The 15,067-nt window shown below is 52.2% G+C and overlaps 7 protein-coding genes across 7 annotated transcripts; 2 read left to right on the forward strand and 5 right to left on the reverse strand.

The window, feature by feature from the left end:
- Positions 1-359: 359 nt before the first annotated feature.
- LDX57_005781 (uncharacterized protein) lies at positions 360-2,804 on the reverse strand (the record flags this gene model as incomplete). The annotated part of the gene is made up of 3 exons (XM_046087467.1): positions 360-1,428; positions 1,482-2,664; positions 2,741-2,804. 3 exons carry the CDS (start codon positions 2,802-2,804, stop codon positions 360-362), a joined length of 2,316 nt encoding a protein of 771 aa, XP_045943434.1.
- A 341-nt stretch (positions 2,805-3,145) lies between these two features.
- Positions 3,146-4,420, reverse strand: scn1 (TatD family hydrolase; the record flags this gene model as incomplete). The annotated part of the gene is made up of 1 exon (XM_046087468.1): positions 3,146-4,420. The coding sequence occupies exon 1, from the start codon at positions 4,334-4,336 to the stop codon at positions 3,146-3,148; it is 1,191 nt and encodes a 396-aa protein (XP_045943435.1). The 5' UTR covers positions 4,337-4,420.
- A 13-nt stretch (positions 4,421-4,433) lies between these two features.
- LDX57_005783 (uncharacterized protein) lies at positions 4,434-6,162 on the forward strand. Its single transcript, XM_046087469.1, has one exon. It carries the CDS (start codon positions 4,711-4,713, stop codon positions 5,887-5,889), a length of 1,179 nt encoding a protein of 392 aa, XP_045943436.1. The 5' UTR covers positions 4,434-4,710; the 3' UTR covers positions 5,890-6,162.
- A 437-nt stretch (positions 6,163-6,599) lies between these two features.
- Positions 6,600-7,214, reverse strand: GIM4 (putative prefoldin subunit 2; the record flags this gene model as incomplete). Its single annotated transcript, XM_046087470.1, has 4 exons — positions 6,600-6,632; positions 6,709-6,901; positions 7,008-7,098; positions 7,175-7,214. 4 exons carry the CDS (start codon positions 7,212-7,214, stop codon positions 6,600-6,602), a joined length of 357 nt encoding a protein of 118 aa, XP_045943437.1.
- Positions 7,215-7,663: 449 nt separating this feature from the next.
- Positions 7,664-10,496, forward strand: DHX38 (putative mRNA splicing factor RNA helicase (Prp16); the record flags this gene model as incomplete). The annotated part of the gene is made up of 2 exons (XM_046087471.1): positions 7,664-10,048; positions 10,122-10,496. The coding sequence occupies 2 exons, from the start codon at positions 7,664-7,666 to the stop codon at positions 10,494-10,496; spliced, it is 2,760 nt and encodes a 919-aa protein (XP_045943438.1).
- Positions 10,497-10,992: 496 nt separating this feature from the next.
- Positions 10,993-11,704, reverse strand: OST2 (putative oligosaccharyl transferase subunit Dad1; the record flags this gene model as incomplete). Its single annotated transcript, XM_046087472.1, has 3 exons — positions 10,993-11,059; positions 11,177-11,349; positions 11,480-11,704. The coding sequence occupies 3 exons, from the start codon at positions 11,702-11,704 to the stop codon at positions 10,993-10,995; spliced, it is 465 nt and encodes a 154-aa protein (XP_045943439.1).
- Positions 11,705-12,263: 559 nt separating this feature from the next.
- LDX57_005787 (putative C6 transcription factor) lies at positions 12,264-14,767 on the reverse strand (the record flags this gene model as incomplete). Its single annotated transcript, XM_046087473.1, has 2 exons — positions 12,264-14,138; positions 14,216-14,767. The coding sequence occupies 2 exons, from the start codon at positions 14,765-14,767 to the stop codon at positions 12,264-12,266; spliced, it is 2,427 nt and encodes an 808-aa protein (XP_045943440.1).
- Between the last annotated feature and the right edge of the window lie 300 nt (positions 14,768-15,067).

Here is a 15,067-nt window from a genome sequence, read left to right on the forward strand (position 1 = left end):
CTATGGCTTATCATTGAGAGGGCAGTTCCTCGTCGTGACACACCTTGTAGGCGGATGTTATTTAGGGCAGACTATGTACACTGAAAATATGTTCTTACCCTGTGCGTGGTTCCAAACGATTTCACTCAGAGCCAGAGACGAAGCTTTTTACGTCATAATAGAGTTACTGTCGCCCATTGTTAGCAATAGGGGGCCATGCATCTGAGTGGGTTTCATCATGTGGCAGTAAGCTTGGTCAATGCCGGAAGCTTAACACAGTAACCGTAGTTATTTACACTCATGGTATATATTCCACGAACAGTGGTTCGAAAGGCTCTGCCCAAGGCCAATTGAAGTAAATGACACTGACGCACGGCAACCTACCCATGCATCCATCCCCCGTCTTGCAGGAGATCAGACATGGGCGTGTCCTGCCAGTAAATTTGGCGCCATTCGTCTTCCAGCTCTGGAAGTCCCTCCATGGCCATGGGAAGAACGGCCTGTTCCGGATCGGTGAAGGAAAATAGCTGTCGCCAATCCAGTAGCTCCCGTGGTTGATCTAATGGGTCCACGGATGCCAGGTTGCTGGAGGGAATCCAGCTATCAAATGGTTGGTTTTGACTCGGGCTGATAGTAGAGGTGGGTAGATGTGGCGATTCTGGTGTCGGAACTTCAAACGGTAGTGACGTGTCCGGTTGAGGAGGCTGTATGATAGGGTTTGGAGCGGGCGGGTTATGGGTATCGGTTTTAGGGATTGGATCGTGCGTGCTATTGAAGCGCCCAGGTCGCTGGCTAGTCGTTACCCGCAAGTCCTCCTGGAGACGTCGAGAATCCTCAAACAGTCGGAGGATAGTGTTGGCATGGGACCAGTACGAGGCCAGCTCGCGGAGCGAGTATGACGCTGAGTCGAAACGACGCAGCGCATTGATCGCCAGGACCGGATTAGAGAACCGCAGCTCCACACGCACTTGGATCATGGCCGTGAAGAGAGTATGGACTCCAGAGTACCACAGGAACTTCAGTCGGTCATTCAAACGGAGTTCTTCAAAGATAGAAGCAATCACTCCGGCGGCCGCGCTGCAAATCTCGGCATCATGCGGGCCATAGTCGTCGGAGTACGCAGATGCCCTTGGGTGCGGTCGATGAAGAAGTATGAGAAAATTATTGTATGTAAGATGTAGCATAGCAGACCAAGGGTCCATATCTGAGGCTCGCAGGCGCAGGTTGTCCGGTAGCTTGAGAGACCAGTTCGCCAACGCTTCGTCGGCTTCTTGTAGTGCAGCCTTGCGACGTTCTGCACTGACTCGCAGGCCAAAACGTTCGCGAACAATGTATGAAATCATTGTGCAGAGCTCCGAGAAATGAATTACGTATTCCGATTGCACTCGGGATCCGCATCCTTCAAAGTCAGAATGAGTTAATGGGGAGACATCCGAATCCTCAAGATTGCTAATACATACTTTGGTTAGATAGGAAATAAAACCAATGAGAGATCAACTTACATGGCTTGCGGTCGCCCATATGAAAGAGACACCATCACATCAAACTGAACCAGGATGTACCATAGTCTCCGCCACATGCGGCGATCTCGGGATACAAAGCTGCTAGAGACAGGGTTACGATGCATTCCGAGGCCCGTGGCAATCCTCGCGGCGACTCCGACCCAGTAGTGCGCGTTGGCAGCTACATCGTCGTCGGCGCTATCCGAATGCCAGGTCAGTAGCAGGGCTGCTTGGACCATGATATCGCGATTCCGTTCAATCCGGCTATCAAACAGCCATTTGGCGCGGCGAAAGAAGATCTCTTTGAGAACATCTCGCTCTGGCTTAGGTCGGGTCACATGGGCTCCAGCTAACAATATGGTCTGAAGAAGCAAAACTGGCGGGGGATCGGCGGGGTCTCGATTGCGATATTGAGTCATAAAATGATCCTCCTCGATGATGGGATAGCCAGGATTGATGTGGCTAAAATATGCATGCACTAGCTCGTCGGCAAGAGCTTGTTCCGGCAAGGTCAAAGCATCCATGAGGAGTTGGTCATGACCGGTTCGCAATTGACGCCGTGGAATCTCATTTCCCGCAAAGTGGTACACATTGTCATCTTGTTCCCGTTGCTGGCGAATCAAGAAGGACATGTTCGACAATTCATGACCAACGTAGATCGCCCGAACCCCTCTCTGGATTTCTCGGGTGCCAGTTTCTTCCTCATCGATAATCTTCACCAATCGTTTCTCCAAATCTCCGTTTGTATCCTGTTCCGTCAAACGGTCAAGGCCCGGCTGGCGGACATATTCCTGGCTTCCTGATATTGGCGAGGTCTCAAGGGAGCGCGGATCACTAGTATTTGTTGTGTCTTCGAAGCCAGATTTGGGAGAATGGCTGGTTGGTGCGGTGTTGGTAACCGGAGTCGTCACATCGGGCTGAATGCCTCGAAAAGTAGTTGTAAAAGCGGAGGGCTGGCCAGCCGATTGGGAAGGCAATGGTCTAGGGGACGGTTCAGAAATTGAAGGTGGGCGACAGCGAATGGGAACGGGGTCGAGAATCGAGCGCACGGCTAAACGTTTCTTTTTCTCATGGATGCGGCAATCCGCCTTTCCCGCGGTGCGACAGTTGGAACAGGGTAAACCGACCAGACGTGCGTCGCAACGGACTTTACGTCGATGGCAATGAACGCAGGCCGCGGAGCCTATAACGAAACAGGCGATCAATGAAACAGATTCGTTGGAAGGCTAAAAAAGCAGAAGAGAGCATAACCAACTTACCTGACTTGCGCTTAGTCACACCATTGCCGGTGGGCGAGTGACTGTTATGCGCGGTGGAGGACATAGCAAGATCATCGACGCAAATTCAGGGTCCGGAGACTCGCGGCTTCATCATCAATGAGCAGGGGGGTAAGCGACCGATGGGAGGCAGCCAGGGCCTAAGACATAGCAAAGTGTTCAAAGGATCAAGTGGGAGGAATTGAGGAGAAGCGAAGAGGACAAGGAAAGCGAGCGATACGACCAAGTGGGGCGGCTGATCTGGGGGAGCTGTCACGTGGCTGCGGAGAACGTGCAGGTCACGGGGGCTGCATCTATTCTTGTGCATTGGATCGAATAATATGTACATTACGGGGTATACAGGCTTTACTACATCTATGAATAATAGTGGCCAAAGGTCCAGCGCCCTCACCCGTACACAAATCGCTTCCAATTGTCCGCCAACTGCTGCACTCCCTGGTGCAACGTCCACCTTCGCAATTCGCAGATCTGTCGTGCGACTTGCTCCAGGAGCTCGTCCATTGGCGGCCCGGCAGTATGCAAGTCACTCTCTATAAGGATTCGGTCGTCAGGCAGAGCTTTAATGACGTCCATCACTTTCTGCGCCGATGGTCCGCTGAAATTAATCACAGTGGAAAAGGAGAAATATACATCCGAAGGATTGGACGCGTGTAAGAATTGTTTCACGGGATTCACGGGGCCGGAATACGAATGCATACAGATCCGTGGTGGGAATGGAAGAGGGGGTTCTGGCTGGGGTGATGCCTGTTTTCCCTCTTCCTCTTCCTCTGCCTCGCTATCCGCGTGTGCGTCGGCTACACTGCGGCGTCGCTGCCTGTCTCGTCGCGATTGCACCTTTCGTTCATGACCAGACCACAAGGTTTTGAAAAGATCAAATACAGCTCCATGCGCTTGGACACTATGGACAGAGATGGGGCGTCGAAGCTCTCCGGCCAGTTTAAGCTGTGCCCTGAGAACGGCTTTTTGATGTTCCGGTTGTACTCGATGAGGAGACAGCTTGCGACCCTCGCGGGATCCCGGGGTCATTCCCTCGTCACGATTCTCGAGATCTTGTGGCTTCCAAGAATTGGGTAGCCTAAACGCCCGGTCCAGGCCAACCTCGCCCACAAGTGCCAGGGGGTGCGTTGTCAGGCGGGATCGGATTTCCGAGATGAGCTGGGATAGTGGTTTTGGCTCCGGAAGGGTTGAGATGAATTCATCGTCCGGCGATGGAGTAAGCACTTTTCTATAATGCGCCTTCTTTCTTTCAGATCCCGAGGCTACATCAGACTCTGATGAATCGGGATTATCATCGAGAATTTGATGTGAGAACCACGGGTGCCAGCCGAAACAAGGCAAGACGCGTCCGGTATTTGAGCCATTGATAGCTGTGTCCCGACCCGAGAGAGTTGCAGCAGTCTGTAGCACCAAATCCTGGTCCTCGCCACGCGTGGCCATGACGGTCAAAGTGGTGGCTTTCATCTGAGGTATCTCAGCAATCGAGGACATGGTGTCGGTAGGATGACAATGGGCGTCAAAGACCCCAATCTCCCAGGGAAAATCACCCCCATTTTCGTGTTCATTTTCCGAGAGGGTCATGTTCTTGAGCTGAGATGTTTGTTGGAAACACCACGAAGTTCAAATGACCCGAAGACTTGAAGCAAAAGCCGCGGCGGGTATGACGTAAGAAATGCCCGCGATGCCGTATCGGGAACTTCATGCCTGGGGCACTCAGCATCACATGTTTTTCTCCGCATTTCGCATTTGCGCTTTGTTGCATGACTCTTTTCCTTCTTGCATCTCCTCGAATGTCTGCGGTATATTGTGGACTCTTCGTCTTATTATTTACAGAGGCCTTACCTGGGTGATCCGTCGGGCGGCATTGTTACTCTACGAGTATCTGGTAACTACTAGTAGTACTATCTCATACTAAGTACTAGGAGATCGCCCTATGAAGAGCATTGCTTGGCTCCATGTCCTCCATTTGGAACACGATCATCACACTACCTCTTCTTCTCTTTATCTCGATACCTCTGATCTCATCTGCCTGCTTTACCATCTTCCTAGCATTTGTGACTTTGTTCATACGCTTCTCGTTCGTCTACATCAAGCTTCTCTATGGGATCATATCAAGCTATTTTACCATTCCCACGCCTGAAAGTACATCTCTATTGAGTTTTGCAGCATCTGAACCAACTACGCCAGGCGTTCCAGCAACCCCAAAGCGTCGCTCTTTCGATCATGGCATGACACCGCTCTACTCGAGTCCTCTGGCGTACCGCCAAAGCTTCACCGGCCAAAGTAGACCAGATTCGTTACGGCGCCGGCAAAGTTCGAACTCCTCTGAAGGTCGGGGTGAGCAAGAATGGGCCCTCATAGGCTCCGATGGTGCACACAATCCGAGGGGATCGTTGACTATAAACCAGCCCTATCCTCCTTTCCTTGGTCTGACTAGCGGGGACGTGGGAAGAGACTTCGAGGGCGTAGGCGGGTGGCGCACTCAAGTGTCATCGATGGGACTCCGTGGATATCTTTCTGGATCAGCATCTCCATCCCCTAACGATAGCGTGAGCGATGAAGCAGACGAGAGGGCATGGCTCTCCATCAATGAACGATTGCAGCTACCTACAGAATCTCTAACCCTGGAACACAGTTATGACTCTCCAGAACATGCATTTCTGTGGGGATGCAGACAAAGGGCGCCTGCCACAGCAGGCGCCCATAGAGATCGCCATCACCACCGTTCTGCTACGACATCAATGATACCGAATCCTGGGCCCCGTGGCTCGCATTCAATGTCTTCATCCAATCGCTTGGCTCCCCACCGGTCTAAAACATCATTATCACCACATCCACTGCGGCGACGAATGTCTCACGATATATCGCCCACTACTCTGGCAAATCCGCCCCGGATGAACGCTCAATCGGTGGATGGATCCGAAGGTTATTTCGCATTCCGACGCAGAAGTGCAGGAAGCAGCAGGTCTACGACGTCAGGAAGCTCAACACCTATGGACGAGCAGATGATCCAGGGAGCGGCAGGAGGGTCCATGGCTCATCATTCAGCTGGCGTGAAACACCGCAAAAGCGCGCCAGGGCCGAATTCGGGATCTCGACTACGGAGGCATCCTGAAGCTGAACGTACGCTTTGATGGGCTTGCACATAAAACGTCCGTGGGGGTAAAATTACATCGGCGCTCGAGGTATAAATGAGACGGCCACTTGCTCGGTATTTCCAGGGCACTTTTTATCCCGACTATATACCTGTGAATATTTACTCCACACAAGACATGTATATACGAATGCCCCGTCTGCGATCTACTAATTCTTGATAAAAATGAATCACGACCGCCCATGAACTCACTCGCTTTAAACCTTCATTTGCTTTATCGATAGCCACCCGCACGAACCAAGGCTTAAAATCTCTATGGCTCAATCTACCGCCCAATTGGCTTTCCAACCGTAGAAAAGAAATATAAATGAAAATAGTCCATTAGCTAGTTAAATAGAGTTATTGCTTCCAAGCGAAAATCTCGAACCTCTTCCTCATTTTCGCCTACTAGGTGCGGGCTGGATGAGGAAGTCTCTCTGTGGTCATGTGCTGATTGCAGTGCATCTATCTGATGACCTAGTAGGCAGTAGGAATATCATCAACGGCCTTATCAGACAAACAAGCAAGTCGTCCAATATACAATACACCCGAAACCCACGATGGCGAAGAATCGACCCAGCAACTTTTGAATCCGGTCTCCGGACTCCTCCGAACGCCGCTTTATTGAGTATTGTTAGAACGCCCGTCTCCAATACATTCCGAGCGATTCAGAAAGACATGAAAGACAGACAAGGCGCGTAGACCATCTCCTTAGGGCTGAACGACCTGGATGTTGTTCTTTTTCTGTATCGCAAAAAAAAAGTCAGAAATCGATTCCCCAACCTGGCAATAAGCCTTGAAGAAAATTCCAGGAACGAACCTTCCAGGTATCCATCTCCGCCTGCTTCCCCTTGTACTGCTTCAACAGCTCCTCCAACACCGACTTCAATCCATCCGAGTTGGTCTTCAGCGAGGGGAGAACATCTTGGATCGTGCGCTCAACCAGAACACCGTTCACCATGCGGAAACATTTTCGGTCTTGAGGCAGGGGGTCAAGCGTCTCGATGACGAGTCTAACAGGAGCGAACGCATGCGTTAGTTTCAAGCTGTCCAAGATTGTACGCAGAAGAGGGTAATCCTGTCTGATCCAGAGCGCTTGATTGAATAAAGCAAACTCACTTGTGTTCTTCCGCTTCCTGCTCAATGTCTCCGATTTTCGAAGCCAACTGCTGCAGTGTGTTTTTGTAGTTGGAGTATTGGAGCTGGAGCTCTGTATGAGGTCAGTCTTCACTCTTCGCAATAGAGTTCCATGGATTTGAGACGTCAGAGCGCCGTATAGTACATACCCTGCTGCTTCTTAGGGTTTATTTGTCCTTGGGCGGCCATGTTGATTTGGATGGTTTGGTTGCAAAGCTGGACTGGCGATGCGGGGCGGTTGTCGGAGTTGATGTTGCGCGGAGTTGTCGCTTGACTTCCGCAGTACGAGTTGCCCAACCCAGTTGATTTTGGTGAATGATGGTAGTAACTCGACGTTCCAATAGCTGTATGAATGATTCGGAATGGAAATATTGCCTCTAGTATCTATCTATAATCACACAGCCAGATCCTCGCTGTGACAGCCCCTCGATGCGCAGCTGCACGTGACTCTGGCCAAGTTTGCACTGTTTGCCTTCCCGTCTCTCTCGAGCGGCGACTTTCCTTGCGCTCAACTCCTCGACTCCAACTGACTCGCCAGGACGTCTGGAGCAGGCAGTTCGACCTCATCGCGGCCAAACCGAAACCGGAGAACCCCCTTTCCTGAACACCGCCATCCAGTCCCGAAATTCCTCCTCACAATGGCGTCCGACGGCCCCCCAGCCAAACGGCAAAAAAGCTCCAACCTGCCTCCGCAGCTGCGCGATGCCAAGCGCAAGGACATCGACAACTGGGAGACGAATCGAATGCTCACGTCGGGTGTGGCCCAGCGACGCGACTTTGATGGCGATTTTATGCCCGAAGATGAAGAAGCGACCCGTATCCATTTGCTGGTGCATGACCTGCGCCCCCCGTTTCTCGATGGCCGGACCATCTTCACCAAGCAGCTGGAGCCCATCTCCGCTGTCCGAGATCCGCAGAGTGATATGGCGGTTTTCAGTCGGAAGGGGAGCAAAGTTGTCCGGGATCGCCGTCAGCAGCGGGAGCGACAGAAACAGGCGCAGGAGGCCACGACGGTGGCGGGCACGACACTCGGAAACTTGATGGGAGTCAAGGAAGATGAGGGCGACAGCGCCGTGGCCATGCCTGTGGAAGATGCGTACAAGAGCGGAAACAAGTTTGCCAAGCATATGAAGAAGGATGAAGGAGGCCAGAGCTCATTCAGTAAGAGCAAGACGCTTCGGGAACAGAGAGAGTACCTGCCGGCGTTTGCGGTAAGGGAGGACCTGCTTCGAGTTATACGCGATAATCAAGTAATCGTGGTCGTCGGTGAGACGGGGTCCGGAAAGACTACGCAGCTGACGCAGTTCCTGCACGAGGACGGCTACTCGAAGTTTGGTCTGATCGGGTGCACGCAGCCTCGCCGTGTAGCTGCGATGAGTGTCGCGAAGCGTGTGAGCGAGGAAATGGAAGTTGACCTGGGCGATGAGGTTGGATATGCCATCCGTTTCGAGGATTGCACCAGCGACAAGACAGTGATTAAGTACATGACAGACGGTGTTCTTCTGCGAGAATCGCTGGTCCAGTCGGATCTGGACAAATATTCATGTATCATCATGGACGAAGCGCACGAGCGAGCTTTGAATACGGATGTCTTGATGGGTCTTTTGAAGAAAGTCCTAGCTCGGCGACGAGATCTGAAATTGATTGTCACCTCAGCTACCATGAACGCCGATCGTTTTTCGAGGTTCTACGGTGGCGCTCCCGAATTTATCATACCAGGAAGGACGTTTCCCGTCGATGTTCACTTTTCGCGAACCCCTTGCGAGGACTACGTCGATAGTGCCGTGAAACAAGTACTGGCTATCCACGTGTCGCAGGGCCCCGGCGATATCCTCGTGTTCATGACCGGACAGGAGGATATTGAGGCCACCTGCGAGCTGGTTGACGAACGGCTTAAGATGTTGAATGATCCGCCAAAGCTCAGCATTCTGCCCATTTACAGTCAAATGCCAGCAGAGCAACAGGCGAAGATTTTCGAGAAGGCCGAGGCGGGCGTGCGGAAAGTGATCGTTGCGACAAACATCGCCGAGACGAGTTTGACCGTCGATGGTATCATGTATGTCGTTGACGCAGGATACTCCAAACTGAAGGTCTACAACCCGCGCATGGGTATGGACACACTCCAAATCACGCCCATTTCCCAAGCCAACGCCAACCAACGTTCTGGCAGAGCCGGTCGGACGGGACCTGGAAAAGCGTACCGTCTGTTCACCGAGGTGGCCTATAAGAACGAACTCTACCTGCAAACAATCCCGGAGATTCAGCGAACCAGTCTTTCAAACACAGTACTGCTTCTCAAATCGCTGGGTGTGAAGGACCTCTTGGATTTCGATTTCATGGATCCTCCTCCCCAAGAGACCATCACAACGTCGCTATTCGAGCTGTGGTCCCTAGGAGCGCTAGACAACCTCGGCGATCTCACCCCATTAGGACGTCAGATGACGCCCTTCCCCATGGACCCGCCACTTGCCAAATTGTTAATCACAGCGTCTGAGCAATACGGCTGCAGCGAGGAAATGCTAAGCATCGTATCCATGCTCTCCGTGCCCAACGTATTCTACCGCCCGAAGGAACGACAAGAAGAATCCGACTCTGCGCGCGAAAAGTTCTTCGTTCCCGAATCCGACCATCTAACCCTCCTTCACGTATACTCGCAATGGAAGTCCAACGGCTACTCCGACGGCTGGTGTATCAAGCACTTCCTCCACGCCAAGTCCCTGCGGCGCGCGCGCGAAGTCCGCGACCAGCTTCACGACATCATGATCGCGCAGAAGATGCCGCTCGTCAGCTGCGGCACCGACTGGGACGAGATCCGCAAGTGCATCTGCTCCGGCTTCTACCACCAGGCGGCCCGCGTCAAGGGTATCGGCGAGTTCATCAACCTCCGCACCAGTGTCACCATGCAGCTGCACCCGACCAGTGCCCTGTACGGTCTCGGATATGTCCCCGAGTACGTCGTTTACCACGAGTTGATCCTAACAAGCAAGGAGTACATGTCCACCGTGACGGCAGTCGACCCTCACGTAAGTCTCCTTTCCCCTATGTCCCCTTCCCACCAGAACCAACCCAACCGAAACTAACCATCTTTTGAACCAGTGGCTCGCCGAACTAGGAGGCGTTTTCTACTCCGTCAAGGAAAAAGGTTACTCGCAGCGGGAGCGCCGTGTCACCGAACTAGAATTCAACCGACGCATGGAAATCGAAACGCAGATGGCCGCGGACCGCGAACGTGCCGCCGCAGACAAGCGACGCGAAGAAGAGCAGAACGACCCGTCTCGCCGCAGGAAGGAGATCGAAGTAGGCGGCAGCAGTAGCAGTACTGGTTGCAGTCGTTCCGCTGTGCGACGTCCTGTCGTTGCCAAGCGGGGAGGCGGTGTCACGGCGTCGTCGTCACGGAATGGTGTTACTGGAGGTGGTGGAAGCGTGGTCAAGAAGCCGCAGATCAAGAGGAAACCTGGTCGTGCGTTCTAGACTTGAGGATGTCTATATTTGTACAAATCTTATCATCTAGTCTTTGAGCTATAGATTATATACCCCGTGGTTTGCATTCGTGATTGGAGAATGATAGAAATTGGATAGTCGAAATGGGCGTCTAATATTCCAAACTCTGTCTTCCAATGCCTCTGAAAGGATACAACTCTTCTTATAGAGGATATATTATGCCCTGTAGCAACGCTTAAAAACCACTATACGACTCGGAAGCAACCAGCACAACCTCGCGTGTGTATTCAAACCAATCCCGAAGTATACCAATCCAATGATGTATAGGTGGATGTTAAATGCTAATATTTCAATTCAACGACAATCGTCCTCAAGACGACATCAAACATACAGATAGGTATTCGACCACAGACCAGACAGACCAGGACCGACGCTCGATTCAGCTTTCCAGGACGAGGAAACAGCCCAATCCATCACATAACCACACTCCACGACACAAACACCCCCCCAACCTCTTTCAACCCATCTAGTTGATGAAATTGATACAGAAAAAGTGCAGAATCAAGCTCCCGAAGATATAATCCGCAAAGGCCCTACCGACCAAGAGAACCCGTTAGCATAACGAACAACATAAAACAAAAGCAATATACGCCCACAAGGCGGCGAAAGAAAAGGAAGGGGAGAAAAACAAAAGGAATCTCAAAACATACCGTTCATGAGAAATACCCCCCTCCGCAACACCGGCCACGTTCTTCACATTCTTGCCCTTGAACGCCGTCGCGCTCTTGCTTGTATCTTCGGAACTTGTCTGCATGCGCAAGCTGGCCGTTAGGACGAATTGGCCGACGGCGGCGCAGAAGCCGCTGAGGAAGGCGTTGAAGGGCTGTTTTTTGGTTATCTGTTAGTATTTGGTTCACATCCTCAAGTTGTTTGGGTTGTAGGTTCGATCTCATTCTCGATCATCCCGTTGGAGATGGATGGGAAGGTAGGTAAGTAGGTAGATGAGCACGTACATAGTTTCCAGCCAGAACACAGTACACGAATTGAATCACACCGATCAGGACGAGGAAGGCCATGAAGGCGTCGAGAAGGAGGGTGCGCTGCGGCGTTGTCGCGACATACTGTTGCCAGACGTGGTGGGCGATGTCGATGACGGAGGAGTTGCTGGTGAGGGTCTTGGGGCCGGAGGAGAGGGAGGTCGGCGTGGTAGGGGTGGCCGGGGAGCGTTTTTGCGGCATGGTGATGACGAACACTGAGATTCGACCGGGGAAGGTCAATTGATGGCGAGGGAGCGACGGGAGTGCTTGTGTTTGGTCGGAGATGGCGGGTGAAGGTGCGGAGAGGATGAAGCTACTGTGTACTCTGCCGCGGAGGTTGGTCACGTGATGGGCGTGGGATCGCAAGGTTTCCTGCCAAAATGTCTGTATTGTCCTACAGATTCAAACGAAAATGATATTTGGGGAATGTATTCATATATTTCCAAGATTATAGTACAGGAGTTGACTCGTTCGCAGCCATGCTATTGTGCCAATATCTCCTAAACCATGCTGCTATATAAGTAGGTCACAACGCACAAGTAACCCATGTATCGTACATCATACTTCGTAAATAGTGGAGAGTTGTCCGTGTGAGAGGAGTGTCGTTTTTTTAAAAGAGAGGGGTGTCAAGTAGTCCAAAACTAGCTCCGGGGAATCATGAATATATGCAATTATACAACGTTGTGCGAAAGATGGCCGCCAGGGCATCTTGGTGCCGGTGTTACCGGCGAGCGAAAAGAAACAAGTCAAATCAAACCAATCACATAAACCAGTCAGACACATTGGCCGAAAAGTTGCCGGTAGGGTTTGTTGTATGTGCCTGTTGCAGATCCATGTGGAAGTCGCGCATAACTTGATCCCACTCATCCCAGTTCAGCTGTGGCGAAGACAGGTCTCCTTGTGGCGCCAATGGTACCACGGGAGATTGGTTTGGAAGAGTCATCGTCGGATCAGGATTCGGGTTCGGGTTATATGATAGCGACTGCTCCGAAGGACTCTGAGAAGTAGGAACAGCAAACCAGTCCACGCCTGGAAACATGCCATTGATGGCCTCCAAAGGCCCGCTACGGAGATCAATAGTAGGTTCCTGGTCGGGTTGGCTATTGGTGTCCATTCCATACAGAGCTTCAAGCTCCGACAGTTGAGGCAAGACGGGCGGAGGTACGATTTGTGGTCCTTTAGAGAAGGTGCGTGGCGCGGCAGTATTTGAGGCGCTTGGGTAGGGATCGCCACGAAGCCGCATCTCCTCCTTTTTCTTCTCGCGGCAAGCACTCGCTCGCTTCATCAGCCGAGCCAGAGGGCGCCACAGCATTCCTTTTCTTTGTTTTGCGGTGCGCATCCAGTCACCGTAGAGCGAACTGACCGCGTTCCATGCCCGGTCTGTTAGAGGATTGATGGGGCGAACGCAGAGCTCCGACAGAACAAAAGCAATGGATTGCCATTGCATGTTGGTCGCAAATAGCCAATTCCACTTGTGAGTGTTTTGGTCTGCCGCCAAAAGACGAGAAAATTCGGCCACCTGAACCGAGGTAACGAACAAGCTCTCACGGGAGTCATTGGTCAGGTTGATCCCTTGATATGGTCTTGTCATTGGATGATGAACCACCAGCCAGAGCTTCGTCAGGATGAGACGCCCAACTGTCGCACAGACCCATTGAATCGGCACGCTCGTATCACAGTGTTTCAGGTATTGTTCCTCAATGCGGTCATTGACGGCCTTGATCAATTTCCCACATTTTTCGGGGGAGGGCTGTCGAGGTGGTCCCGGGAAGTTGTTATTCGGGCAGGCATAGCTCACTCGTCGAAGGGCGACGGTGATGTCACATCGGATCAAGCAGAAACTCATGTCGGTATAGCCGATTCTCTCTTTGGGCGGTTCCAGCATACCGGGAGTGATGTCTTCATCGTTGATGTTCAAGGGGAGTCGAGTATCGTAGATCCTCTCATGAATCTGAGCATCCGTTCCATGGTCCTCGGATGAGCGAATATCCAGTAAGCAGATATGCCACCAGAGTCGCCGCCGCATCTCAGTATCGAAGGGCTTCAGCCCAAAGTTAGTGCCGTCTCGGTGAATGCCCAGTCCTTGCGCAAGACGAAGAACAAGAGCAGTCAGAGACCATACGAATTTGGTGTCATCCTCTCGACGGACGGCGATCAAAAAGATCACAGCAGCTTGTAAAACCATGATGTGTTGGGTATTTAGGAAGTTCGCTTTTGCGAGAGCCTGTTCCACCGCGAATCGATAACGGCCCACGAGGACCTCTCGCTCTTCGCCAAATTTAGCCCGACACTCTTCGGTGGAAAGACTGACAATCGAGACAAAGTACATGGCAAGTATTAGCGCCTCGGAGTTTTTGTCCATCGACTCTGGTTTCCGAGCTGCATTGGCGAATAGCTGCTTGACCGTAGGTTTATGCATGATAGGAACCAGTGGCGCAACGTTCTCTGAATAAATATCCCACAGCATCGAGACCTTTGCAGGCGGAGGGTGGAAGCTGCGTAGAGATTGCGAAAGGGAATAGAAACCGAACAAGAAGCCTTCATGGTTGCCGGACAGCGTCGACGACGACTCTGGTGATGGATAGTCTTCTTCGTCCGAAGACGACGGGTCGAGAATATCCTGCAATTCCTCCACCTAATATCATGTCAGCATGTGCGATGCGATCCGATCGACAGACAACGCTAATCCGATAGCTCCGTAGAAAAACCCACCTCGTCTCCAAGACTTGCCCACAGTCGATTGCTCACGTATCGACTACGCCCTTCTTCAATCACCAATCGACCGAACTCGTGCTCTAGATTTCGCGTTTTGGGAGGTTCCCGAGGGTCCATATTGGCGAACGGGCAGTTTTCGCTATCCGCAGAGTGAGACGGATCGGCAGGGGCGGGCTCCTTTTGTTGCGGTGGGGAAGGCGTAGTAAGAGCGCCTGCATTCTTTTCACTCAGATGCTCAATGACGCCCTCGAGGCGCTTCAAGCGCGACAGCAGTTCCGCATCCTGCGGTCGCTTCGACTTGCGCGGCGCGCGGCCGGGTGGAGGAAAGATGCATTCGATGCCGGCCCGCGTGCAATTCGAACATGGACATCGCTTGTTGCAACGGACTTTCCTTCGACGACAGGTCACACAGCTTCGCAGACCCTGAGAATCTGGCAAGCTGTGTGCGACAGAGGTCGAGGCATTCTCGGGGCCCTCTGCGGCGGGGAATGACGACAAGGGGGCGGTGGGATTGTTCATCGGCGGGGTGGGTTCCGTGGGGAAGGACATGATATAGAGATAACGTGCACACCCCTTCTACATTCTTTTCATGCGTTCGGAAGGAGATTCCGCAGAGTAGGAGAGCACAGCAAAGGAGCAGAAAGAATGAGAGGGGAAAGATCAGATAGGGAAAAAACACATGGAGATTGTCAGCGTCAGGCAAAAAACGATGGATCGTCAGTCATCGACTCATAGTGGGTCTGGGCCTGCCGTCGACGCTTGGCGGTCTCGTATTCTTACTAATGTGTTATTGCTTGTCCCTTGTTCCATGGAGCGACCGTGGAAGCATGTGGTAGTTATACACTAGGT

Source organism: Aspergillus melleus (genome assembly GCF_016097325.1).
Source record: "Aspergillus melleus strain CBS 546.65 chromosome Unknown contig3, whole genome shotgun sequence".
Taxonomy (NCBI): Eukaryota; Fungi; Ascomycota; class Eurotiomycetes; order Eurotiales; family Aspergillaceae; genus Aspergillus; species Aspergillus melleus.

Bases quoted from the DNA above. Each gene is read 5' to 3' on its own strand.
- LDX57_005783 (XM_046087469.1), top strand. From the start codon at position 4,711: ATGTCCTCCATTTGGAACACGATCATCACACTACCTCTTCTTCTCTTT.